The following is a 27266-nucleotide window of genomic DNA, read 5'->3' as shown; positions in this document are numbered from 1 at the left end:
CAACGTAAAAACACTCCACTGTGAGTACAAGTCCTGCACTGAAAACGGCAATGAAGTAAAAGTATAATCAGCAAAATGTACTTGCAGTACTGACAGTAAAAGTACTCATGTAGCACTGAACTGTTCCGGTCAGCGTGTTACTGTTTAATTCTGTTGTGTTAAAGCGTGGGCTGCGCTTCACTGCTGTTGGCGTTTCAGCGTTTCAGCTCAGATTCTTGATTCTTGATCATGTGCTCTTCAGCTCATCCAACACATAAAGGAGCACTTCACCTTCATTTTATCACGTTCACCATCAACACATGTGGACACGAACTGAAGCTGCCAGACTGATGGAGTGCAGCAAAAACATTCACCTCTGAGGTGGAGTCATAAAACTCAAATACTCAAAAGTATTAAAGTCATGCCAGATGTATAACTCTAAGCTCTAATAATGTAAAGTAATGCAATACTCATACAACAATAAACTAAAAATACATAAAGAAAAGTCTACAGTGTCTACAAAAGCGTTAGTAGCCACATTTGGCCACTAGGTGGCCACACTCGACCAGCTGTGTTCTGTGTTCACTTTAATATTTCCGTTTCATCCTGCGATCCACTTCTGCTCCACCACATGTTAGAGAGAAATTTTGTACTTTTCACTTTACCACATTAAAATAAGAACTTGAGTAACTTTTGAAATTCAGATTTTAAATGTAAAACATACGATCCGTTTATTAAAGATGACCCATTGTTGCAGATCGAAGTACTACAAGCATATGAAGTAGTTAAAACTAGTTCCACCATTAAAGTACATTAAAGTACTGCTTTCATATTAATATCCAATATCCATATATAATATCCAATATCACGACAATAATAATAATAAAATAACATCCAATAATAAGAGTGGCCTGTAACAGCCTGCATTATGACTACTTTAACTTTACATTTCATCAGCATTTTGTTGCTAATGTATACTTTTGTGTAAGCGATATGTTGAGTGCAGTACCTTTACTTGTAATGAAGTATTTTTATACTGCGGTTCTGCTGCCTTTAGCCCTTTGTGGTTGTGATGAGTGGGCGGAGCTGAGGGGGGCAGTAAAGAGCTGCGCTCCTGAAGGGGATACAAACCCCAAAGGCAGGCACTGCCACAACATTCAGAACTCCATCAAAGTGAAAGGGAAATGGGAAATGCAGAAGAGAGCAGGTCGTGACATCAAGGCCACGATTAGGACACACAGGACTGAAAGCAACCCTCAGCTTCATGGGTACATGTATGACGGACAAATGTGAAGAAAGCTGCTGAGCCTGCCATCATGAAATGTAAAGAAATATGAAAGGGAAAGAAAGGATCTTAAAAACGGAATATATGAATTACAACGACCGTGGAGTTTGAAAGGGATCTTAGGCAAAACGATGAAATGAAAGAATGCTGTAAGGCTCTCTTAAACAGGACTGTGGAAAAGGATATGATTGCTTTTGTTTTTTTCTTGTTTGGCTGTATCGATTTAGATTGTAACCTGAACAACAAGTCATCCTGAGTTACACACTCCAGTACGGTAGGTGGCGATATGCACCTTTCAAGAAAAGAAGAAGAAGAAGAAGAAGAGTGCCGGGAATTGAAGGCGCAGAAGAAGAGATTTCTCTCTGTCCATGTGGGAAGACCAGAATGGCTCCGCCGGGAGGGAAGATCAACCGACCGAAAACAGTAAGAAACTCGTGTCGTGTCGAGACGTGTCGAGACGTGGGACAGAAAGCAGAGGAAGGAAAGACGCTTATGCTCATGTTGTGTCGTCAGTTTTAACAGAAACGGAAACGACCGCAGAGCCGGACTGTTAGCAGCTAGCATGGACAGCTAACGTAAACACCGTTACTTTAAGAGTTGTTTACTTCATGTTGTTATTTGTCTAAGCTTTTCAACATAGTTTACAGCCTTTCCACACAGATGTTCTACGCTTCATGTGGATTAGCTTTCTGTAAGTTCGTGGAGTGGAAGTACAGCAGTACTCTGTCAGTTTCATGTAGTAATAGTACGTCAGTATTTTCATCTCCAAGGCCCCTTTTAGAAAGCAGGTTTAATGAAAAGTCCGAGGAAGTTAAGCCTAAAATGAGGGGGGAAAACACATAAAGACATAGAGGCAACTTTTACTCGGTATAACACGGTAACTTAGTATGTGAACGGAACCTGGTCTGGAGCAGGTTTTCTCCAGTGAAGCCAGAGTTTGTGTCTGTTTCCTCCCCCTAAAGAGCAGAACTGCTGCTTCATTTCCTCATTCAGTCAGGACGACCCAGTAATTACTATTAAAATGTGAAGTCCTTTTATTGAGGGTCCTGTAGATGAGGAGGCTGCTTTAGGGTTTCTGCAGGGATGTTTCTCTCCTCAGCACCAACTAATTAATGGAACGGAATAGTAAGAGTAAATGAACTCAGAGTTTGTTGAACCTCCTTCTTGAAATGGGCCCCAGGAGTACAGAAGAATTTTCAGTGGATGTTATTGACATCCACTGAAAAATTATTTTGTTGCTTACTTGTTTGCTTAGCTTTTTTCACTTTGCTTTATGTTGTTATTCACACATTGGCTTTAATGCTAACTAAGTAGGGAAAAGTCCCTGGTGGTCCTGATTGTGTTGTCATCCAAGCCGAGCTGTGAACAATCATCATGAAGTTATCTGTCAGAAATAACTTGTTTAACATGAACAAACTGTTTCCTGATGTGTTGTTAGTCTGCCCCCTGCTGGGCTGATGCTCACACTGCACTTTGTATTGTTTTCCGGTGCAGCACAAGTCATGTTCTCCTGTAATTCGTCCTGCTCCTATTCATTTTGTTGTCAGGAACTTGGTAAGAATCTGTTTAAGCGGCGACGAGTTCTGGGCAAAGAAAAGAGGAAGAAACATCAGATAGTCGGCGCGGTGGTCGACCAGGGTCTCATCACCGCCCATCACCTGAAAAAGAGAAAGTTAGTGATCAGTGAATCTTATGAGCACACAAGTTAAAACTGTCAATGTACGCATGTCTGAGCAGCGCTGATGTGTTCAGACGCTTCACGTCTTTGTCTGACTTGTGTTTCTTTCAGGTCGAGTCCAAGAGCCAACATCACCCTGTCTGGAAAGAAGAAACGAAAGCTGCTCAAACAGCTGCAGCACATGCAGCAGGAGAAGGCCAGTATGGAAGGTACAACAGCACAAAAATGAATGAGTGCTTGGCTCCTGACTGGCGGCGGCGAGAACACGACTACGCTGTCCTCCTTCTCGTTCGGCTCACTCTCAGGCCTCGTACGCTCTGTGACGACTAAATTTACTTCACTGAAACTGTTTCTCCTGTTGTCTTATGTTATCCATCAGTTGAAGTGGTAGCAGCACAACCAAAGAAGAAACAAGACTCGTCATCTGCTCCGACCAAGAAGAGGAAAAAAGCCGCCGTATCGGAGGAGGACGTCCAGATGGCAGACGCCGAATGAAGGGATGACATTCTGTTTCAAGTGGACTCTGAAACACGATCGAGTGGCGTCTACGAACAAACGGAAAGGTCGATTGTAATTTGCATCCGGAGGAACGTTTTTCTGCTGTGGGCGATCTGAGGAACGATTAAAGAAACTCGTGTTGTGTTAACTATTAATTTATCAAGTCAAAATTCACGTAGATCAAAACTTACTGATTTTCAGTCAGTCAGTAAATTTGACTTCCTAGGCAAAGTTTTGAGATGTTAAGTAAGTCAGACTTTTGACTTTGTGTGATTTGTGATCACTCGTGACTTTTATCTGGACTATTCTTGGTCTCATTTTGATTTACGAGACCTTTTAAGTTTGACTTGACATACAGCTGATTTAGCCTTATAACCGACCACATGCCTTTGACTTCACCTTAAAGTAAATATTGAATTTTTTACTTTTGTTATTCTTCATTTTTTGTCCTGTTAGTGGCAGACAGAAAAAGTCTTAGAATGGATTTAAAACTTGATGGGAAAGTTACGAGTGTAACTGTGCCACATTAGTCAACTCTGATTTATTGTTTCACTGGCCACATTTGACTTCTGGCTGCTCTTTGTTTCGTCAGTATCTTAAAAAGTCAGACATTTTACATAAATAAAAAGTCTGCTGTCCCCCTGAGACAGGCTGCTCAGACAGGAGGCAGTGACGCCTTTGTTGGAGAGTTTTCTTCTGCAGATGAGTGCACATTTGGTCTGATTTGATACATGTTAAATAATTTACAATTGTTTTCTTACCTTATCTCAGCGTTGTGACTGAAATGGTGACTTTTTGTGTCATGTCATCCAGATAATGAATGTGCATTAATTATATGGCATTATCTTGTGAGGACTGTTCAATTTGAATTAATCATACATGTATTAAGTCAGGATTTGGAAATGTGAACATGAGACAATATTAGACAATTTAACTTTAATATTTTACGTTGTTATTTTACATCAAGTCGTTATTTAGTGTCATGGATGATACACTCATTAGTTTGCCTTAAAATGTAATTCTGTACTTTTAATCTTAATTGCTCTCAAGAAGGGAAATTCCAGTGGTGCAGAAGCAAACAAAATTGTACTTTTGTGCAGTACTTCAGTCAATGTTTCCACCACTAATGCCACTACAGGAACAAATACCAGAATAATACATGATTAAGTAGCGCTACTCAGTGGCACCGCTAAGGGGTGTCCGGGGGGGCCGCAGCCACACTGGTATGATGCTGCATGGCCACCCACATGTACTTCAAGTTTTACACCAGCTGGTTTATAATTCAGTTAATATGAATTCGTGGTAGCAGTTTATGTGAGAGAACGACAGATGCAAAGCCAGCTCTGACTCCTCCCATAACTTTTGATTTAAATCTCATAATACTTTGGCACACCAGCACTTTTTGTTACTTCTACCTGATCACATTATTTTGAATTAGTGCGTTTCATAACCTCTGTCTACCATCTCATACTGTCATTATCAACATTTCATACATTTTTCATACATCTCAAACGTAAAAATGTTGGCTTAACATTTGATCATTTCTGACTTCCGAGCTGAAAATATTTTTGTTTTCTCTTGGCATTAATGGGCCTCCGTACATTTCGTGCACGTAGATGTTTGTGGTCCTTGGCTGGTTGAAAAGCGGTTTTCTTTCAGATTAATTGTTCATGTTCAGTCTCTTCAATTATTGATGAGCCTGGCCGTAAGCTGCTTATTTAAACGGGTGTTTCCTTTAAAAGCCAAGCCGTTCAAATGGACGAATAAGCTTTTTATTTCGGCGTACTCGTGTTGTTTGAGCCTGTTAATAATAAAAGTGCGCTGCCGTTTGGCTCTGGGACGCAGCCTCCATCCCTCCCCCCTTCCGGAGGACAAAGACTAAAATGGGTCAGACTCTGGAGAGCAGCACATCTTCCGCACCAGCCGTCATGTAATGTAGTTCATCATCGTGGAGACAGAATCGAGCCGCTGCTGACGGCTTGCAGGCTTCTTCTTCTTCTTCTTCTTCTTCTCAGCTCCGACATGTCGCCCACAGAAACCATTTTATTGTGTGGAGCCAACGTGCTGAACATTTAGAGCAGGAGGACGATTTCATGCGGGAGGATCTCTGAATCGCGGCGGCTTTCATCAGCATGTCCTCTCGGGATGGGTGAAGCATCTCGTTCGCTTTCTGGGACCGAACTGGTTTGACTGGTGAGCTCTCAGTTTCCCGTGAACCACCGACCGACCGACCGACCGACGGATGGATGATGGATGCCGCGCAGGTTTAATCTGTGTCCTCGGTGAAGATAAAGGTACGGCCGTGAAAATGGGGCTCAACCCGCTGCTTTGTGTCCCCTTTTAGCCTGCGTTAGTTTAACACCATTAAAACCAGCACGGCGACGTGTTCGCGCGGCAGGTGGGACACGGAATAAGCCAGCAGCAGACAGGCAAACAAAGGCACGAATTGGCAGCCTGCTCTGGAGCTCCTGACGACACTCCGGCTGGGTTTTACAGCCTGTAAGCTAACAGCCCACAGCTTCGCCCTCGGTGCTGCAGGCGAAGCTTCGAGCTTCGCTTTTGTCCAAAAGTCTTTTCAAGGTCCTGTTAGCCACGAACGGCCAGCTAGCAGGCTAACGAAGCGGTCACATTAAAACACAGGTGCGTGCGAGTTAGCGCCGTGGCCCAGAACTATTTCAAAACTTCGATTCTCTCTTTGTGTTCGTGTCTCCGCACAAGAGCGAACTCCTTCGCTGAGTTCAGACGTCCTGACGCGAACCGAAGCGCCTTCGTCTGCACTTCGCTTGAGGGGACACTCGGAAGAAACGGATCGTCAGGTTAAATAAGTAATGGAGCAGTTCAAAGATCAAAGCAAAATGTTTACTTAAGTAAAAGTATGTATGCAAAATGTACTTAGAGGTGTAATTAGTGCTTAATATTTCACGACCTGATCATATGTTTTGTAGGAAAATTCTTTATCTGTCAAATAAATGTAGCAGCATCAAAGCTGTTTTTAATTTTTAATGAACGCTTATAAGGAGAGAAGCTTCATTAGCTCCAATGCACTCAGGTCTCCATATGTTTCCTAAGATTGTTTTAATGACCTCAGGAGGACATCGTGTTCTTCTAGTCCACATAACAAGTTTTTTAATCTGTCATCTTCTGGCAAAACGAAATGTGATCAAATTTCAATAAACTGTTATCACCAGAGTGATTCTCTGCAGGGTGTGGGGCAGCTCTGAGACTGTATTTATAGTAAATGCATCCATATGATCAGTGAGATAAAGGTGATCTTATATCAGCCAGGTTCAGGTGCAGAGTCCTCAGACACGAGCTGCGTCTCAGAGTCTTCCTCAGTTCATTTCCCGTGAGAAAACCCGTTAGATGTGATTTAAGCTCCAGGAAAAGCTTTTTGACAGCCTTCTGGGTGTCTCATTTCGTTCTCTGCACTTTTCTTTAGCAGATTTATGAAAGTGATCGTAGGGCAGGATTGTTTTACTTTGTTTGTCCTGTCAAAGTCGTTAAAGGACCGCTGACACTCTGAACGTATTAACGTCCCTCACATGTGACGAGCTCACGCGAAGGTCGCAGTCCCTCGTGTTTGTTCTGTCCTGGGAGAAGCTCCAGACTCGATCAAAGTGCACAACACACCTGCTTACCGAGCTGCTGATCCTGGGTCAGATAGCAACAGCCGTAAGACGATAAGGTGAACTAAAGCCACTCTGTCCCACACAGGAGACGGCCTAAAGTCCAGCTTGGTGGACTGTGGACCCAAAGATCCCCTGAACATCTGATGGAGGACTGTTCACGCCGTCGGCCTGGTGAGTTTATGTCTGGGCTCTTAAACTGAAATCAAATCCTGACTGACCTTGTTCACTTCCAGTGAAAATCTAAAAACGGGAACTGGCTCGTGAAGGAGCAGCTTCTATTCTTACATTTTCTATTTTTACCCCCAGACTGACTTTAGTTCTCTTTGTTCTGTTGTTGTTCCGGGACAAAGCGTCTCATACTGCAGAGGCTGTCACTGAGACGCTCTGATGAGGCTCTGATGAGGCTCTGATGAGGCTCTGAAGACTCAGACAAAGTCCAGCGTCGTGTTCAGCCTTAACGTCGTTTGGTTGGAAACTTCTAGAATCTGGTTTACAGGTGATCTGCGGGAAGCGTTCGTAATGTGGCTCGTTCGTCCCCGAAGGCCACCGAGCGTTCGCCTCCAGAGATTCTGGATTCTTCTGGAGGTTTTCTGTACTCGGACTGGCCGGAAGTCCTCAGATTTGTCTCAGATTTTGTGATTCACAAGTTTTGATATTTATTAGGTCTGGGAAAATAGTTGACAGGCTGACAGAACTGAGCCTCAGGTCAGAGTTTTTGATTACACGAGTAAGATAACTTCTTACAGAACATGTTTTTATAAACTTTAATGAATAAACTTCACAGTTTTACTGAGTACTGACACATTTTAATCTGATGTTCTTCATCTGTACACTGTATTCAGCCGAGTACTCGCTCAGCACAAAGTACCCGGTCCAGTCCTGCGGTTTGAAGCAGTATTAGTACAGTGAGGTGTGTCCTCTGTGTCGTGTCCCACAGTGCGTCTCTGTGGATCTGTGCTCTCCTGCTGTGGACTCTGAGGCCTTTCTGATCGCAGGGCGTAGATCTACTGCAGCCATGACTCCTCCACCCTCATCCACCCTCAAGCCACTTGTTGTCACTGAGCTGCTGCTGCTGCTGCTGCTGCTGCTGACATCACTTCCTGTGTCAGCTATGGAGACGGAGACATGCTTCTCCAGACAACACCAGAACGTCATCGTCAACCTCAGACTGGCCCTAGCCAGGCCGGCGACGGCCATGGACCCTCGGGTGGTCCACTCAGAGCGGGACTGCGTCCTCGCCTGCTGCTCAGAGGAAGTCAAACCAGGTGACCACACACACACACACACACACACACATGGGAAACTGATATCCAGCTGTGGTTTCACATAACTACGTATTAAAACAAACGAGACAGAAACTCTCACACTCCACTCTGGAGCCTCTAACCTCATTCTGGATCCGGTCTAGACGTCTGCACCTGAAGACAGTCCAGCGGCTCAAAGCGGGATTCACCGACAGGCTTTTCAGGATCAACCTCTAGGCCACGGGGGCAGTGATCGGAAGGTCGCTGGTTCGATTCCCCCACTGGATGGGCAGAAAAAATTTGAGTGTGGTGGAGTGATAATGTCCCTACCCGCCATTAGCCGGCTGAGCAAGGCACTTAACCCCCAATATGCTCCCCGGGTGCTTGATGCAGCCCACTGCTCCTGTGTGTGTTTCACTGCATGTTGCATGTGTGTGTGTTTCAATCAGTGATGGGTTAAATGCAGAGAAGTCCCAGCTTTTTCCCAGCTTGGGATTAATAAAGTAACTTAAATTAAAAAAAAATAAATTAAAATTCTTTATTGATCCCCGGGGGAATCGGGTTCTGTAGAGAGGACGAACTGCAGAGCAAACTGCAGCGTTTCATGCCGAGATGTGACAGCGTTTTATTCCTAATCGATGAGCTAAAACTCGACCGTGACACTTTGGGACTTTGGGACTGAGAGGAGCTTGTACTCATTTGGTTCTGCTCTGTCAAACTTTGAGACACCGTGTTTTTGTGTTTCTAAAGGGGCCAAGTGCAACATGGCCGTGTTCAACGCCAAGAAACACGCCGGCGATGATAACTGCTTCCTGTTCCACTGCCCGACGGAGCAGGACTGTCCTCTAATGAAGGCTCAGGACGGCATCAACACCTACGACATCTACAAAGGTGAGTTCGTCTGCTCTCTCTCGAACGTCCCTGAATCAGTTCACCCCATCAGCCCGAGGTCGTTCAGTCGCCCCCTGCAGGCCAGAATCTGAAGTGATGCATCATTTACGTTTCGCTCCGTCTCCTTTTCTGCACAGGCTTGATTCATCCAACCACAGTGAGACCAGAGACCACCACCATCACCACCACCACCACCACGTCGGCCCCAACCACAGTAACAACCACACAACCCACCACCACACAAAGTACAACAACACCACCAACCACCACTACAACCTCTGCATCAACCACAACACCCACCACGCAGGCTCCTGCCACCACAACAGCACCTCCACCCATCATTATCATTGCCACAATGCCTCAGCTAACTTCAACACCTCCCACCACCACCAGCACAACTACAGGTACAACAACAGCTTCCTCCACCACCACCAGCACCACCACCAGCACCACCACTGCAACCGCAAGAAAGACAAACAAAGCCACCAAAAAGCAAAATAAAGCAACCAAGAAAGCAAAGTCTCATCCTGTCAGCACCGTCACCACCGCCCGGCCAGCTCAGAGCTCCACCACATCACTTCCTGTCACACCGGCCAACGAAGAGGCTGCACTGAGAACTACTGATAAACCACAACCCAACTCTGAAACTACCACTTCCACTACTACAATTACTCCCACTTCCACTACTACAATTACTCCCACTTCCACTACTACCACTCCTCCCACTACTACCACTACTACAACTACTACCACTACTACAACTCCCGCTCCAACTACTACCACTACTACAACTCCCGCTCCAACTACTACCACTACTACAACTCCTACAACTCCCGCTCCCACTACTACCACCACTACAACTCCCACTACTACCACTATGAGTACTACTACAGCTCCCACACCTTCTACTACCACCACGACTACTGCTCCTACTTCTTCCGCTTCTACTAGTAGCCCTCAACTTACTACAACCATCACCACCACCACCGATTTGCCCACCATGAGGACGACTCCAGCAGCAAGTCTGGTCATCGTCCCCAAAGATGCTGTCCAGTCCCACCACAGCCTCCAGAACTCGAGTGCTGGGCGTGGGAAAGTGGAGGCGGCGCAGGGGGCGTTGAAGAGTGGCGTGGTGGCCTTCATGGTGCTGGGACTCGCTGTGCTCACGCTGGCCTTAGCCATCGGCGGCCGTAAGGCGATGGAGTCCTTCGACAGACGCCACTACACGAGACTGGAGCTCAATGACCTGCACTATGAGGTGTGACAGGGAAAAAAGGTGCTTGATTTTTGTGACAGAAGCTCAGAAGGACAATTAGCAAGACCTGAAGACTTGAGTTCCTTTAGGATTGCTGACATTCATCTGATTACATTTTCTTTTCAAGCAGCACAAAGTTACACAATAATGGAATGTGCACTTCACTGTTATACTGTGCTGGGGGGAATCCTCAGTTCTGATTGGCCAGAGGATGTGAATTATTTTGAAATAACCACACTGCCCTCACACATCGCCCTCAGTTTATTTGTTATTATTTATTTAATATGAGTAAACAGGACTTTGGTCTTTGGTAAGTGGGCGTGGTAGAAGAGGATAACGCACTCAGACCTGTGTGGTTATGAGAAATAATGCACTGTGTGGAGACGAACGCCGTCACCGCTGCATCTTACCGTATTTTCACAAAGATGAAAGCAGGTCTCCTTGAACAGTTGTCACTTTGGAGATTTGTGCTTCTTCATTATGTTATATTTAGATAAAGTCACGTATTGTGCTTCTGTTCTGGTTAAAAATCACATGCAGATCAAGTATGACCTTAAATCTGTTCTGATCGTCGGGTTACACCTTGAATTCCGGTAACACTTTCACTTTTGACTCCGAATTATGTCATTTTGTCCTCATAATTCAGACTTTTTATCCATTCTGGTGTTCACTTTTCTAGTCTGCAGAAGCTTATTGCTGCCAACATGACATGACAAAAAATATTTGCTCAGCTTCTTGTTATTTCATGGAGTTTTTTTAATGTACAAGATATTTTTAATTATTATGGGAAATTTTGGTCATGTCAATTTATTCAGTTTTAACAGACGTTTTGTTACAACAGAACATCACCTTTTTAATCAGAGTATCTCATCAAACAAGAAAATCTCTGCCGTTGCCGTTATGAGAAACTTGGACGAGACAAAGTTCCAAATGAGAAAATGGATGAGCAGAGCGGATTTTGCGTGACTCAACGGGTGGCAGCAGTGGGCCTCAGTAGGTGTCCGACTTCATCCTCAAACCTGTGACTTTTCACGTCTTTCTGGCTTTTTGCTTTGCATCGTTTCCTGATGTTTATGCTGGGCCACAGAGTTCAGAGTCTTCATCACCCGCCTTCGCCCCCCGAGTCCGTTTCATCCTCCTGCTGATCACGTCATTTTGTTCTTGTCCTGCTGACCGTGGAGAAAACTTGGGCTGCCGATAGACTACAAAGAACAAACAGCAATATTTTTATTCCCTGAATCTCAGGAAGCCTCTGACATCAGTCTGATGTACAGAAACTGTGGACTGTCTGAGCGGATGCTGATCGGTACTTTCGACCTGGTGGTTTTGAGGCCTTGGCGTGGGCGTGGGCGTGGGCGTGGCGTTCGTTAAGTGTTTGCGAATCGGATGTGAAGCTGCATGTGTTTTTACTGCTTCTCAAATCACTCATCTCGGTCAGGATGTCGGACTCACCCTCTCACTGTGTGGCTTTTGGATTTTGTCCACATTCTTCTCGTTTCACATGTGGATAAAAAAGTTAAATGATGGATGCAATCTTTAAAATTTGATGCACTATTGTATCCTGTGTTTTTTGATAAACATGTTATGCTTCTTTTTAAATAGTAGATTGTTTTTCATAGGTAAGAGTACACTGGCTGCGCACTATTTTCCTATAGAGTCCGTTTGTCTCGGATGTCAGTGTGTGTGTGTGTGTGAGTGTGTGTGAGTGTGTGTTGGGGGGAGTCAGAGTGCGGACTGAAGCTGCTGCTGTGCCGCCTCACCACCAGGTGGCAGCAGCAGCCTGATGAACTTCCTGCTCACCTGAAGCTGCACAGTTCACCTGTTTTCACTTCTACTGCTTTGATTTTTACAGTGTTGGATTAATTCTGTCAGTGGTAATAGTTTGGTCTTGTTTTGTGAAGTGATGCTTTTGCATAAGTTTGAATTTGATGTTTTGTTGTAAGGATTAAAAAAAGTGATTTTTGAATGCATTGTTGTTGTGTTATTGAGGTCCCACGAGGAGCACGACGAGCTCCAAACTTCTGTTTGTGGTGACAGCTGATGACTTCAGTTGGATGAAATGTGCTCACGTGAGACAAAGTCCCGTTTTGAGGACATCGCTCATGAGTTCTGTCTGGAATAACACTGGGAAGAGCTGAACTTCTGGAGTTAAATAAAGATTTTAAAGCTGTGACAAACAAACTGATGACAGGTGGGCTTCATTCACCTGTGAAACACTTGATTTGATGTTGACACAGAAGGTGAACCGTGTGAAGAGAAGAAACTTCAGTTCTTAGATTCATCTGTGAATAAGATTCATTTAAATATGGGACGTCGGAGTTGAAGCTCGTTTTCTGGCTTTTGTTTCAGAAATTTTCTCTTAAAATGTGGATGATGATCAGAGTCATCGTAAAAGAAACCAAACAACATTTTTTCTACTTTAAATGTAATCTGCAGTAATTGTTTAAATGCATTCTGGCTTTTTGTTTTCTTTTGTTCCAACGTCTTGTGTTAACCTCAGAACTCCGACTTTAGTTTTCCATGTTGGACTTTAATCTGAGCCTGCTGATTGATGGCCTTCAGACGCTGAAGTGCAGTTTAGGCTGCTGAAGCTCAGGGCCCAGCGCTCATGTGGCCTACAGCTGATGTTTGCTTTGGAGTCCACATCAGAACATTTGGACTTTTGTTTCAGCTTCGTGCGTGTTTCTTCAACATGTAACAGGATGAGGGCGAAAAGAAAACACATTTGTTTTCTAATCTGTTAAACTCTTCCATTTAACGTTTGATGTGACTGGTTTATAGGCGCAGAGGGGGCTCCAGCCCCCCTCAGCTCACAACTGACTTATCGATCTTTTACCTGAGAAGCGTAACTTTCTCTTTTTCTCAGAATTCACACTTTGTCTCAAAGTGATCAGGATAACCTTTGAATCTGGTTCTGAAACTCGTGTGTTCTGGCTGAGGTCCGGCGCTGGTTTCCATGTGGTTCTGGTTCTGTGACGGTGAGCTGCTGCCGTCGGGGGGAAACGCTCCCTCCGTGACAAACTAGTCCCGCGGGGCTGTGCGCCTTAACGCCGAACTTCGCTTTGTGCCGCAGCTCGTTTGGCGTCAGGATCCGCGCCGTGCGGCCTTCGTCCTCAGCCGCAGCCGAACGCGTAGGCAGCGGGGCGTTTTCCGTCGTGTAACGTTATCTTTGGCCTGGGAGCGTGAAATCAGAACAACAATAGAAAGCAGTGGAGCCGAGGAGCGAGGTGGCTGTGGAGGAGGAGGAGGAGGAGGGAAGGAGGGAGGGAGGGAGGGGGAGCGGAGGGGGGAGCAGCTTCCTCACAGCGGAAGGAGACGACGGATCTCCTGCAGGACAATGTGAGACACAGAGTTGATCCAACGCACTTAGCGAGCACACAAGCAGCCGGGATGGAAGCGGGGATCGTCTAACGCGTTTTGTAGCTGAAGCACAACGTAAATATTGTTGGAAATCCGAATTTTTGCCCGAGGAAGCGGCCGCAGCGATGGGAATACTGCGCTGAGGAGCGAGCGGCGGCAGGGCCAAGAAACGGGAGAAAGATGGGTGTCGTGCTGCGGACTCTGTTGTTGTGTAGTTTTTGTTTTCTCATACGAGGTGAGTTTCTCGAAAAATCTGCCTTTTTGCTCATTTTTTCGTCCAAGTGTCCCGTGTGGACACATGGAAGTGTTGTTGAGCGGTGGGAGAGCAGCTGTGGGTCCGGGTCCGGGTCGGGGCCCAGTCCGGGACTCGAGTCCGTCTGAGCTAACGTTAGCCAGCCAGCTATGCGTGCTCATCTGCCCGTTTGCTCCCGGAGCGCAGGAGAATGAAACCACAAATAGCCTGCGTTAGCCAACTTAGCTGGAAAAACCTCCCGGCTGACTGCCTCCGGTCCGGCCGGCCTCCTCGGGTCCACATTCCCGCAGAGGTTTTGTTATTTTAAACAAGTTTGCGGGGGCTGCTCTCTCGCTAACTTTGGATTTGTGAACTTAAACAGGCTGAAGCGGCCGGTCGGAGGCTCGGATCGAGGCAGCAGTTAGCACAACAGACGCTACAGGAGCCAGTCATCCAGCTAGCTGCTCCTCCAGCTGCACAAAGCTAACTGGGGCTCCTCTCGCTGTTTAAAGGACCACAAAGCCCAGCAGTCTGCCCTGCTGGGGTCTGAGCTGTGAACTTTATTTCACCAGAGGTTATTCAACATTTCTGTCCTGTTTTGTTGTTTGAGATGTACAGCCTTATTTAACAACACTTTAAGGCTTGACGTTCAGTTAAAACACGAAGAGGTTGGTTAGAAGAGGAGTCGAGATGACAGAAGTTCTTGTAAGCCAGAGTCCACCCGGCAGCTCCAGTTGATTCCTTTAAGCCTGGACTGGATTTGGTGTCAGGCTTTAGTGAAGCAGAACATTAAACATTCTGCTTTTTATCCAGTGCTGATCGTGTTCAGCACTGATCAATCCTCTGCTGATCCCATCATCTGTAAATCATGTTGAACGTTTGAGCTCCGGCAGTGTGAAACCTGAACACGTTCGGTTCAGTGACAAATGAAACACTCAGCTGAAACTGAACGTTTGGCACTTCAGCCTGACAGAACCGATCAATCGATTATCTGAACAGCTGCTGTTGCACTGGTTGCTTCTGAACTTTATTATCCAGGTTTCATTTTGGAGGTCGACTGACCAGTTTCAGGGGCCAACATGGTACCGATAGTTTGGAGCAGGAATAGGCCAAGTGCCGACTATCTGGCCTCATTAGGAACCGGGTACCTGTAGAACTGAACGCAGTATGTACTGAATAGATGTGCGATCGACCAAACTAACCATAAAAATGTGGACAGGATGTTTATGGTGTTTATCTGCTCTTCTGTGCGCCAGTAAAGAGAAACAAACTCGAGCCTTTTCAGGATCACACCTGAGCAGGACATGCTGATGTGTCTCGTCAGGGTCAGGACTCGGACCTGCCAACTAGGCAACCGAAAGACGTCAGTCGGGTCTCAGAGCATCTTGGGTTAGCTCCAGGTTTGCGACCGATAATCGCTTTCATTATTGACCGGTAACACGTTGTTGATTGGACTCTAAAAGGTCTTCTCGTGTCTAACCGGCAGTCCAGGAGCTGAACAGATTCACTTTCCTGAGAGCAGACCCGAGACCCTGCAGCAGGCCGATAAGCTATTGATTATTAGTAATGGAGGATTCTGTCGATTGTGGCAGCGACTGGCTGCAGTCAGGCGGGTTGGCGGCTGCGTTTCAGATCTCAGACTGGACGCTCTGTGCTGGCAGAATACAGACAGAGCAGAGTTTTCATTTGGTGTCACTTTGAAACGATCCCACGCTCTGGATGTTCTGTCGACTGTCTGGCCCTTTCAGCGCCCCCGTCATCGCTTCACTTCCTGTCTCCACAGCGATGTGTCAGTGTCAGTCATACTGTGTGCCACACAGTGGGCTGTTGGAGGCAGTGGTGTGTGTAGTTGAAGTATTCGGGTTACTTGAGGAGTTCAGATTTAGTGCATCAGTTTGTCAGTAAACTTCACATCGGGACTGTTGTCTGAGCTTTACAGAAACAGTCCATTAGAGGACACAGCATGGATGAGACCAATAGAAATGAGCGGTTCGTTCCAGTAGTATGACGTGTCTCTCCATGTGTCTTTCTGTCTTGGAGTGTCTCGGTGTCTTTCTGTGTGTCTCCGCATGTCTTGGTGTGTCTGTGTGTCTCAGTGTGTCTCCTTGTCTCTATGTGTCTCTCCATGTTTCTCTGTGTGTCTTTTTGTCTCTCCGTGTGTCTCTGTGTCTCATGTGTCTTATGTGTCTTTGTTTGTCTTTGTGTCTCTCCGTGTGTCTCCGTGTCCCGATGTGTCCTCCTGGCAAGGCTTGTCTTGCGTGCGGCCTGACGTGTGTCTGGGGCTTTAATGCTGTGCTGTAGTAAATATTTGGAGAAGGAAGTTCCCTCAGAGTGAAGTGAAAGCAGGCGGAGCCGCGGGGCTCTCGCTGACCCCCGTTCAGATCCCTCAGTACTGCTGCGTGTGTCAGAAAGTGGTTTAGGCCCAGTGCCAGGATCCAGCCGAGAGGAAGCAGAGGGTCCGCGGCTGCTCCTCGTCAACGGGACTGACCCGACACTCGGGGCCGTCGAGGTCTACCAGCTGCCGCAGAACCACCCACATGAGTGCCAGGTTATCGATCTGCTCGTATTGATCGCTGATAACCCCTCAGTGTGACGGAGTGGCTCCCGTCCACAGTCACTAAAGTAACGAACAGAAACAGAGAAAAGAGCTGCACTCAGTTATTTTCATCAGCGGTGTGTTTATCAAGCAACTTTTCAATTGATTGTTTAGTCTAAAATATCAGAAAATGAAGAAGAAATGTCTCAGAGTCCAGGGTTTGACAAGCACATTCAGTTCTTTATTGTACACGTCAGAAGACACGAGACGATGGACGGCAGAGAGCCGACCTGTGAACCTCTTTTACCTCGGAACAAAACCACCGAGACGTCAGCGTTCACATCTGAATTTTCCGAATGGTTTGATACCAGAAATCACATTTCACTTGGAGCGTCTGACAGAAACGTAGTCCCAGTCCACTGACTCGCTTCTCCAAGTGGACTCTGACTGGCTGCTGTTTTGCAGATGAACTCTGAAGTGTCCCCCAGTTTAATGGTGTGTTTTTCTGTGTTCCAGGTGTGCCTCTGCTGCTGTATGCCAACCGACGGGACCTTCGGCTCGTGGACGCGGCACACGAGAAGGCCAACGCCACGGTGGTGGTGGGCGGGCTGGAGGATGCCGCTGCTGTGGACTATGTCTACTCCCAGGGCCTCATATACTGGAGCGATGTGAGCGAGGAGGCCATCAAACGCACCGTCTTCAACCAGTCGGGAGCCAGCACGATCCAGACCGTGGTCTCGGGTCTGGCCTCTCCGGATGGACTGGCCTGCGATTGGTTAGGGAACAAACTTTACTGGACAGACTCGGAAACCAATCGGATCGAGGTGGCCGAGCTGGATGGGTCTCTGAGGAAGGTTTTGTTCTGGCAGGAGTTGGACCAGCCGAGGGCCATCGCTCTGGATCCAGAACGAGGGTGAGTGTGACTTGATCGCAGACTGTGAGGCTCACGGCAGAGTGCGAGCCCGGGATCTTTGTCCTGATCCAGTCTGGTTGTTGATGTGTGAGTGAGAGCTGACGTGGTGCTGTCAGTGTGTGTGTTTGAGCTCAGGTGTGTGAACACACGGCAGGCGGTTTGACTCGGTGCTGCAGCTGAACGCACCCTGAGGCTTTGACTCCTGAACAAGAGGAGGAGGGGTGTGTTTCTGCTGCTTTGTTTGGAGCTCGTCCTCGATCAGATTGGGTTGCAGGTTGACTGAGCTGCTCCTCCAGCAGGCTGCCATCCACCGACAGCAGCGTCGGTGAGGAGGAGGAGGAGCTGACGAAGGCCTTATGTCACGGATGAGTACACCCAGCAGTTATTAGTGTTCGTCACAGCTTGGAGTTCAAATGAACTCTCGTCTTGTGGTGATAAAATGTTCACTTGTTCCCTCCCGGCTCAGAGGACACGTTCACGTTCGTCTGTAAAACAGAGTGCTGTCAGCTCTTCATCATTAGTGTTATTCAGTGAGCTGTGACTCTGACCAACCGTTAGGTTGACATGTAAACGTGTCTCTTTGGACATGCTCCCACTTTATTGATGATTAATTAAGAAATAAATCAGTGGATTTATTAAATGAGGATAATTTTTACTTACACCTGTGTTATATTTACATTTCTAGTAAAAGTTTCCAAACATACAAAATAAGTTTGAGTATTTTCAGTTGTTTCTGATTAATCAAAGACCCATGGCAGGTTAGTTGCCGGTGAATCGTACTCGTTAGCTGCAGCTCTCAACACGTCAATGTGAGCTTCTTCCTTTCACCTGAAAATCACCCCACAGGCCTTTTAATAACGTCTCTGTGCCGAACAGGAAGCCACACATCGTGACCCGGATCGCATCCTGTCCCTAACCTTCACACCTGCAGCTGTCATCATGTAAACCAACCCACAACCAGACTGTCGCTCCTCTTCCTGTCCCTCATGACCAGCCCCCCGGCTGTCGCACTCTCTGTCTGTCTTCCTGTGTCTCCGACGAGGTGTTTGGATTCGGCTGTAAATCCATTAGGACTCACATAAAAGAGGCCTGTAATGTATTCATTGGTTCCATTTAAATTTGTGGCTGTCGCTGTCTTTCTCTCTCTTTTCTCTTGGGTTTCTATTCATGGAGACTCTTGGGTCGTCGGTGTTTGATCGTGAGAGATAAAAGTGAGGGGGACACTCAGGACGTCCCTCTGGAGAGTTTCTTCTCGTTGTCCTGTTGTCTGTGTCTGATGGGTCGTTCGAGCACGAGTTCATTCCTCACTGACACGAACAGTCGAGCCTTCTGAAGGCAGATTAATGATGATGATGACATCACCAAAGCTGTCCAATCGCTGAGTGCAGTTAGTCCGGGTGATTTCAGTGTGGACTTCAGTGTCCTGGGATACCACTGAGGCCTTCTGGACTTCTGGACAGACAGCCGTACCTCTGTGGTCCTGCTGTTTGTCCCGTCAGCTTGTGTCTCCCGTGTCTGTGGTGGGACGAGGTCACACAGAGCGGGAATCAAAGACAAGTGCAGGTGATTGTTTTGTTTTGGAGCAGGCGTGGAGGAGATTCGATCAGATTCACGAGTGTGTGATGTTCCTGTGAGCAAAGCTGTGATGTGTGTGTGTGTGAGAGAGACTAAATGACTTCCGTACGTTTCTGTTTTCGGTTGTTTTGTGTGGTGAGTTTCACAAAGCGTCCTTGTTGCCTCAGCAGCAGTCGCTGAGCCGCAGGAGGAGCTTGCTTCCTTATCAATTTAATCTGACTGTAATTTTCAGCATTAATTGCTAAATTGTGAGTCATGCTCATCAGTTTTCCAGAGCCAAACATGTCCTCTTCTGTCCAACCAACTGTCCAAAACCCAAGGACTCAAAGACTCTTCATTTACTGTCAGAAATGAGAAAGAAAAGCAGAAAATGTTTGACTGAAACGGTTGATCGATTATCAGAATCGTTGCTGATTGAACGCTTGCTGATCAGCTGGTTTCTGGCGGGGTTGTTTTGCTTCTGAACATCGAGACAGGTGTCTGTCCTTCACTGTGTGCCCATAAGTATGTGGACCACGTTCTGCCGTTGCTGCTTCCTCCTTCAGTGTGAGACATGAGCATGTGTGTGCGCTCATGCTGAGTTTTAGTCCCATCCAGGCGCGTTAGATGGAAATAATATTTACTGTTGGAGTCCCAGCAGGTACAAACTGAAGCCCTGACCCTGAGTGAATGTGGCTCTCAGCTATGACTAACCAAAACAGAATATCAGCAGAGGTTAAGATGTTTGTCGTCGTGGTTGTTCACAGGACAACTACTGTTTATGGACAGGAAGTCAAACGTGTTGGGGGCAGCTGTGGCCTAGAGGTTTGAGAAGCAGCTTGTGAGCGGAGGGTTGTCAGTTCTATTTCTCCCCTGACTGGCAGGAATAATTCGGTTGTGGTGGAGTGATTAACAATGCCCCCACCCCCAAGCCCTCCTATATTGATCGGGGGCGGGGGCAGTATTGCTCAAGTATGCCCTTGAGCAAGGCACTTAAACCCCCAATTTGCTCTCCGGAGGCCTGACATGGCAGCCCACTGCTCCTGTGTACGTTTCAATCAGTGATGGGTTAAATGCAGAGAAGTAATTTCCCAGCTTGGGATTAATAAAGTATAATAAAATTAAAAAAAAAAAGTTGAGTAGTGAGTTGTATACTCACACTAATAAATGATGTGGCGTCAGCATTGTAGGCGGCACTGAAGGGATCCAGACCCAACGGGACCACTGAACAGTCCCTCCATTTGCGAGTCCAGCTGACGTTAGAAATAAACCTTGAAGCTTCTCCGCTTTTTGTTAGAAGATGACAGTGATGTCATATCGCCTCAGAATCAAACAAGCTGATTGGCTGTTGTCAGGTAATGTGCATAAAGCTGAACCTGAAATGTTTTTTGTACTGGAGAGGAACAGAAGAAAGTTTACTCCAATAGATTCATTAAAAGTCTTAAATCTGAGGATGACTGCATGTGTTTGTTCTGTAAGGTCTGAGTGCTGCGTTCAGGTTCACCGTGTTGTAGTGCAGCAGAGTCTTTGAGGAAAACTGGTTCTCCAAATCCATGCTGGAACGCGGAGCTGGACTCAGTTCAACTGGGATGATTAATGCATCGGGTACCAAACACAAAGCAGCTCTTGTGGCGAGGGGATGTGTTGTGTTCTCCACTTTTCACTGGAGGCTTTCCCTCCTCTTTGTGCTCGGCCTCGGCTGCTTTGTTCCCACTGGAGAAATGTGTGGACTTCATCTGCTGGGTGAACGTGTTGGGCCTCTGAGTGCCGTCTGAAGCATCAGGTTGACGCCTGCTGACTTCTGATGTGGATCCTTAGAGCCTTCGGTCTTCGTGTGCAGGTTTGTCACAGCTCACGGCTCATGTGGTAGCTGGAGTTTGCTTTGTTAGCAGTGAAACCCAACCAGCTGCTGTGTTTAAAAGCTGTTGCTGTATTTGGCTCCTGGGCAGGCTATCAGTTCAGGCTTTTGTCTTGGCCTGAATGGGATTACGTGGGGAGGCCCAGCAGCTCTCTTAGTGGGTCACTTTTACATTTGGAAACATGAAGTTGCAGGACGGGATGATAGCGTTTGGAGCTCGTCCTCGATCAGATTGGGTTGCAGGTTGACTGAGCTGCTCCTCCAGCAGGCTGCCGTCAGGATATCATGATTTATTAAAGTGCAGTCAGGACCCACAGCGTCAGTGTATCTGAAACGGCTGTAGCTGATGGTGATGGTCGCTCTCATGGTCAGCAGACAGATAAAAGTAAAAGCCACCAAACGTACTTCAGGGGTCACTAATAAGCCTGAAGTCTGAGGACGTTAATGCCACTGTCTCTGAGATATGCTTGAAAAGCAGATTGTCTCATGGCCGTCTTTACAGTGTGGACACTCACAGAAATGTCACTCAGATGAAGATTAGGATCTAGGATTAGGACTCCGCTCGCGTCTCTTGGTGTTGATCCTGTCTGGAATGGGATTGATACTGAACCAAGTACGTAACATGTTGGTACCAGCACCTCCACCGTGTTCGTCTCGCTGAGGGTCAACTCGTCTTTGGTTGCATGTTTTTGTCTTTAAACCAGCAGCCATAGTAGACCATTTCTCTCATTTTCTGACCTTTTCTCTGATCTTTGCTGTCTTGTCCAGCAGGAGACACTTTAACGTTATCTTTGTCAAAGTGAAGCAGTCTGAGAACACGTTATTTTGATGAAACTCAAATGGTTGTGAACCCCTGATAGAAACCACATAAAACACTCGGTCAGATGATCAGGGCTTTCAGGTGCAGGTTTTGGCTCTGGAGGGAATCAGAGGGGAGTGTTGGCTGCACAGCAGCCACAGTGTGAATTAAAGGAAATGTGTCCACTGTTTCATGACTCAGTGAGAGCTTCTTTATTCATTTTAATTTTATTTTTTTGTTTTGTTTTGACCTGAATGTTTGTTTGTTGCTGTGATGCTGCAGGTGTTACGTGATGGCATCTTCTCTGATTTGACGTGTCCCTGTGTGTCCTTAGGCACACGAGCTGACAAAGTCTGTGTGTCCCTGTCCCCTCACAGGTACATGTACTGGACAGACTGGGGTGAGATCCCAAAGATCGAGCGGGCGGGTATGGACGGGACCAATCGCTCCATGATCATTGACATGGAGATCAACTGGCCCAACGGGCTGACGCTGGACTACAGCCAGGAGAAACTGTACTGGGCCGACGCCAAACACAACTTCATCCACCGCTGCAACCTGGACGGATCCTCCAGGTACTGAACCAAGACCAGCACGACGTCCTCAGCTTGTGCGAGATGTTGTGTTGTCCCCACACATTCAGGACGGTGGGATCAAAATGATGTTTCTGCTGTTTTTGTTTGTGATTGTTGTGAGATGGCATCCAGGATGAGGTACCACAGTGTAGTACCAGGATGCAATAAGGTGAGCACATGTGACTGTGGGCTGTCTGCTTTCAGGGAGGTGGTGGTGAAAGGAGAGCTGCCTCACCCGTTCGCCCTCACCCTGTACGAGGACACCCTGTTCTGGACCGACTGGAACACTCACTCCATCCACTCGTGTAGCAAACACAACGGAGGAGGGCAACGCATCGTCCACTCAGACATCTTCTCGCCTATGGACATCCACGTGTTCAGCCCCAAAAGACAGAACATGCGTGAGTACATCTGAGCAGGATTTATTCCAACATGTAACATCCTTCCTGAGGTTTGCTCATCACTTTGGTGAAGGTGAGCAAACTGACCTACAACTGTTTAAAGTCGCCTTCTGACAGCAGAGACTGACGGTAAACATGTGTCCTTCGAGATGGTCCTCGGAGGTCCTGATCAGAGTGTGAAGAGGAGGTTTGAACCTTCAGTTAAAACCTGTTTGTGTCCTTTCTGTGTGTCCTCAGTAGTCAGCAGTCCCTGCTCTGTGCAGAATGGAGGATGTTCCCACCTGTGTCTCCTCTCCCCAGTGAAGCCCTTCTATCAGTGTGCTTGTCCCACGGGAGTCCAGCTGCTGGAGGACGGGAAGACCTGCAGAGACAGTGAGGATGCACTTCTTTGTATTTTTTGATCTTTTTGATTGCAAAGATTGAGGCTTTCTGATAATGCGGTTTGTCACGGTATTGATCAGAACTGTTGGATGAGTTGTCCCAGTGTGTTGCTGTGGACGTGTACTACATGAAAACATGGACAAAACTTCAGATCTGCTTCGCATTCAGACCTGTGGGGGCTCTCACCTCGTCCATCGTTATATACTGTCCACGGTTTGAACACGTAGAAGAGTGAAATTCATCTTCTGTCCATACGAGACTCCACATTACCTGCATGTACAGCGTGGACACTCAAACTGACGGGAAACTCTTTGTCATTTTCTGCACTCGAGTGGAAACAGGAAAAGATCCAAATATTTCCTGAAGTGCGTCAGTGGAAGATGTATACGTTTGGAGTTTATCTCATAGTTTCAGGAACATAACAGAAAACTGCGTCTTGTGTAACTGTTTACAAGAACTCAGGCCAAACGAACAGACAGATTGGATTCATTAAAATGTGTTTGTGTTTCTGCAGGAAGCGCAAGCAGCAGATTCTGTTTTAGTTTGATGCTGGCACCAAACCCCATTAGCTTTTTCTATAATTTAAGAAGTCTGATGACTTGCTGGCGTCACTTGTCCGTCGCCGCCGTCGTCAGACCAATGAAAGGCGGTGTTGGGCTGACCTGCAGTTGCCGTGGTAACCGCACCCCATCACCAGCCGGGCCGTCTGTTTGAATGGCAGCCCTTTCCCTGCCTCTTTTATTTACATTTTTTGGTTCAGTAACCCTGGCCTGCAGAGCGATGGAGGGGCGAAGGCAGGGAGGCTTTTGTAAAAATCGGGATCACGTGCTCCCCCTACAGACAAAGTCCTCTTTCACTGCCGGGGGCGGGGGGAGAATCTGAGTCTGACCCGAAGGGCTGAAGTTTATTGTCCGCCTGCAGCCACGTTTCTCCTCCCTCCTCAGCAACAATACGCCACAGTACTCCTTCTGGGATGTTAAAGCTGTGCTAATTTGTTGCTTTTGTTGAGCGTCACCACAAATAAAACGGTTTGGTTTGTATTCAGTGAACAGATGATTTGGATTCAGGCAGTTAAAGGTGTTAAGAGTTTTGATAACTGTCAAATCATTTTGGTAACTTTTCATACAAAATCTGCCAAATGTTTCCTGATTTCAGCCACTCCCATCTTTCTGCTTCTTTTTGTTTTCTCTGCGAGTTTCTGTGGCTTTGGGCTGTTCAAGGAAAAGTGAAACGAGAGGACGAAAATGAGGAGGAAAACAGGGAGGAGGAGGAGCGATTTGGATTTCAGTCTGGTTGTTTCTGAGGGGACACATTAAATTGTGTACCTGTCAGGTGCCATTCAGGTTCAGTGAGCGAATGTTTGCTTGGTGAACTGATCCTTTAAAGCGTTTAAACCTGAATGTCCTTCCTGTCCTCAGGTGCCACTCAGATGCTGCTGCTGGCTCGGCGAACAGACCTGCGCCGCATCTCTCTGGACACGCCAGACTTCACCGACATCATCCTGCAGGTGGATGACATCCGCCACGCCATCGCCATCGACTACGACCCTGTGGAAGGATACATCTACTGGACGGACGACGACGTGAAGGCCATCCGCCGCTCGCTGCTCGATGGCAGCGACGCCCAGTTTGTGGTCACATCTCAGGTGAACCACCCCGACGGCATCGCCGTCGACTGGATCGCTCGAAACCTCTACTGGACCGACACTGGAACGGACCGCATCGAGGTGACCCGACTCAACGGGACCATGCGCAAGATCCTGATCTCTGAAGACCTGGACGAGCCCAGAGCCATCGTGCTGGACCCTGTGGCAGGGTGAGGACTCATCAGTCAATCACCAGAAATCATACAGTAATCAATATAACAAATCGACCCTGCTCTGAAAAATATTTCTCCAGAGTTGATGGGTTCATTCCTCACCTTGAAACTGCTGACTCAGCACCTGTTTTCAATCCAAGCTTTATTTAGATACCCAGTAGTGAACATGAGTTCTGCACCACATGAGTGTGTACTCAGATCAGTTTAAAAGTGTGTGTTTGTCTCTCAACTGGCTTCATCAGCACAGCCGCTCACATAAAGACAAAGAGTTTATTTGTGTCGCTCCTTTCAACAACGCTGCTTTAGATATCAAAGGAGCTAAACAACCTAAGATCGACGATTAAATGAGCTAAAATAGAACAAGACTCAGACAGCACAATAAAAAGTACAATGAATAAACGTCCTAACTGTAATTTGATGAAAGTTTTCAGCCTTGATGTAAAAGAACTGAAAGTCGGCGCAAACCTCAACTTTCCTGAGTTTGTTCCACATGTGTGGAGCATAAAGACGTTGTGTTTTCAGTAGAAGCTGCTGATTCATGCCACAAAGCCTGCACTGATGACTTTCTTTTCCCGCTGTGTAGGTACATGTACTGGACTGACTGGGGCGAGGTGCCGAAGATCGAGCGTGCCGATCTGGACGGGATGGAGCGGGTGGTGATGGTCAACACCTCCCTGGGCTGGCCCAACGGCCTCGCCCTCGACTACGACGAGCGCAAAATCTACTGGGGGGACGCCAAGACGGATAAGATCGAGGTTGGTGTCTCAGCGTGTGCCTGCTCTTATCAGTTCTCACTTTGACCTGGAGGATCCATGGAGCTGAACGCTGGGGTTCTTCTTCTCAGCCTGTTTAAGGTCGAGCTCCTGTTGCTTCACGGCTGTGACGGTTAACTGCTCAACATGGCCTCCCGCTGGGCCGCCAGCGAGCCAAAGGCCACGAGAGTCAGGCTGGTGCTTCCTCTCAGCCTTCAAAATATGGAGATTAATCCTCACGTTGCAGTGTGAGAATTTCAGATTCACGCAGGAAGTGTGTTTGGACTCATGAGTTATTGGTTATCAGTGCTTGACTTGTGCTGATGCCAGAGCTGTTCGGTTTAATTCCTTTTATTTTTAGCAGTTGTAGAAACGCGTGTTTATCATGACGGGTGGATGAAAACCCTCCTGAGCTCTGGTGTAAATGGAGGTCATGTGTGGAGATGATTCTGCATCCTGTCAGTCATTCAGAAGCTTGTTAAACTGTCATGTGTTCAACATTAAAGCTCACCAGCCTGTTAAACGCTGGTGTTGACAGTCCAGTCGGGTATGAAAATACAGCTCTGATGGAGCCTTCTCTTCTCCTCTCTCTGTAGTTTCCCTCCTCACGCCATCTCACCACGTTTCTGTAGTTTTCTGGTTTTCCTCTCTGGGGGTGGCTTGACCCCACCTGAACCCCTGCTTCAAGCTGCTGAAAGGTGCCAGTGTTGGGGGGCTGGCAAGGGCTGGGAGGGGGGCCTCAGGTTAGTTGGAGGACCCAGTTTTTGCGGCGAGATCCCACATCTGGTTCCGATTGCGGCCTGCACTCCAGCTGCGGTCGGCTCTGTTTAGAATAGACCCCGAATCTGAAACCATCGCCGCACTGCGGTCACAACTCCCAAACCAGCGGAGACCTTTTGGCTGAGGCCATCGTGCTGAGGATGGAAACTTCATTTTATATTTAAACACCAGCACTCGCTCTGTGTGTGTGTGTGTGTGTGTTGAGCAATGGCAGACGGCCATGCAGGGGCTGCTCTGGGAGTGTTGCTGCACACTCTGTCGACCAGTTAAAGGACTGCACTGATTCCAGGCCTCACGGTTTTTCTTCCTGACGTTTCTCCTCTGTTGACACTTTGAGTGTCTCTGCCTTATCAGAGGCTCTCCTTCATGTGTGCCTCAGAGAAGTCACGAAGCCTTTTTTGTTCTTCTTTTTGTCCAGACCAGGATAACTTGGCAGTGTTGTTTGCTTGAGGAAGCTGAAATGTGGGGTCAGAGTTGAGTTTCCTGCAGGTGTGGAGAACATGCCAGATCTGCACACCAAAGTCATATTGACATTTCAGCAAAATATTGACATGTAAATAAAATATGACCAGCAAATAGTCAAAAATAAATGCCAGCCTTACCTGGAGATGCTGATCACAGATGATCCGCTGAGCCTCATCAGGTGTTGCTGGTTTCAGGTGGTTTTTATCACTGATGGATGCTCAGATGTTCGCTTCTCTGATAAGTTTGGTTTGAAATAGTCATCTGATGTGACAAAAACAGCTGCTGTTAACTGATTAAATGAGTTTCTGCACCAGAACAACTTGAATATGAATCTGCCATCTGGAAATGAAGGCTTTCAGCTGAGCCTCTGTTATCTGGAGCTA

General features: G+C 47.0%; 3 protein-coding genes and 1 long non-coding RNA gene across 5 annotated transcripts in view; all 4 read left to right on the top strand.

Annotated features, from left to right (window-relative positions):
* The first annotated feature begins 1557 nt into the window (after positions 1-1557).
* c22h11orf98 (chromosome 22 C11orf98 homolog) lies at positions 1558-4126 on the top strand. The gene is made up of 4 exons (XM_046379499.1): positions 1558-1687; positions 2812-2936; positions 3054-3151; positions 3322-4126. Exons 1-4 carry the CDS (start codon positions 1649-1651, stop codon positions 3435-3437), a joined length of 378 nt encoding a protein of 125 aa, XP_046235455.1. The 5' UTR covers positions 1558-1648; the 3' UTR covers positions 3438-4126.
* A 1318-nt stretch (positions 4127-5444) lies between these two features.
* Positions 5445-10468, top strand: mansc1 (MANSC domain containing 1). Its single transcript, XM_046379761.1, has 5 exons — positions 5445-5734; positions 7155-7240; positions 8007-8334; positions 9064-9204; positions 9342-10468. The coding sequence occupies exons 3-5, from the start codon at positions 8085-8087 to the stop codon at positions 10466-10468; spliced, it is 1518 nt and encodes a 505-aa protein (XP_046235717.1). The 5' UTR covers positions 5445-5734; positions 7155-7240; positions 8007-8084.
* A 416-nt stretch (positions 10469-10884) lies between these two features.
* Positions 10885-12327, top strand: LOC124054040. Its single transcript, XR_006842298.1, has 2 exons — positions 10885-12150; positions 12182-12327. It is a non-coding gene; the product is annotated as an uncharacterized LOC124054040 (long non-coding RNA).
* A 1405-nt stretch (positions 12328-13732) lies between these two features.
* Positions 13733-27266, top strand: part of lrp6 (low density lipoprotein receptor-related protein 6) — a 28199-nt gene continuing 14665 nt past the window's right edge. Inside the window, exons 1-7 of one of the 2 annotated variants that reach the window (XM_046378772.1) lie at positions 13733-14054; positions 17104-17500; positions 22089-22286; positions 22491-22687; positions 22928-23059; positions 24487-24883; positions 25470-25641. In XM_046378772.1, the coding sequence (XP_046234728.1) occupies positions 14000-14054; positions 17104-17500; positions 22089-22286; positions 22491-22687; positions 22928-23059; positions 24487-24883; positions 25470-25641 (1548 nt within the window). In that variant the 5' untranslated portion in view covers positions 13733-13999. Of the gene's footprint in view, positions 14055-17103; positions 17501-22088; positions 22287-22490; positions 22688-22924; positions 23060-24486; positions 24884-25469; positions 25642-27266 lie in introns of both variants that reach the window. The other variant, XM_046378771.1, reaches the window with a different exon arrangement.

Source organism: Scatophagus argus, chromosome 22 (genome assembly GCF_020382885.2).
Source record: "Scatophagus argus isolate fScaArg1 chromosome 22, fScaArg1.pri, whole genome shotgun sequence".
Taxonomy (NCBI): domain Eukaryota; kingdom Metazoa; phylum Chordata; class Actinopteri; family Scatophagidae; genus Scatophagus; species Scatophagus argus.
This window is presented reverse-complemented; position numbering and strand designations above follow the sequence as displayed.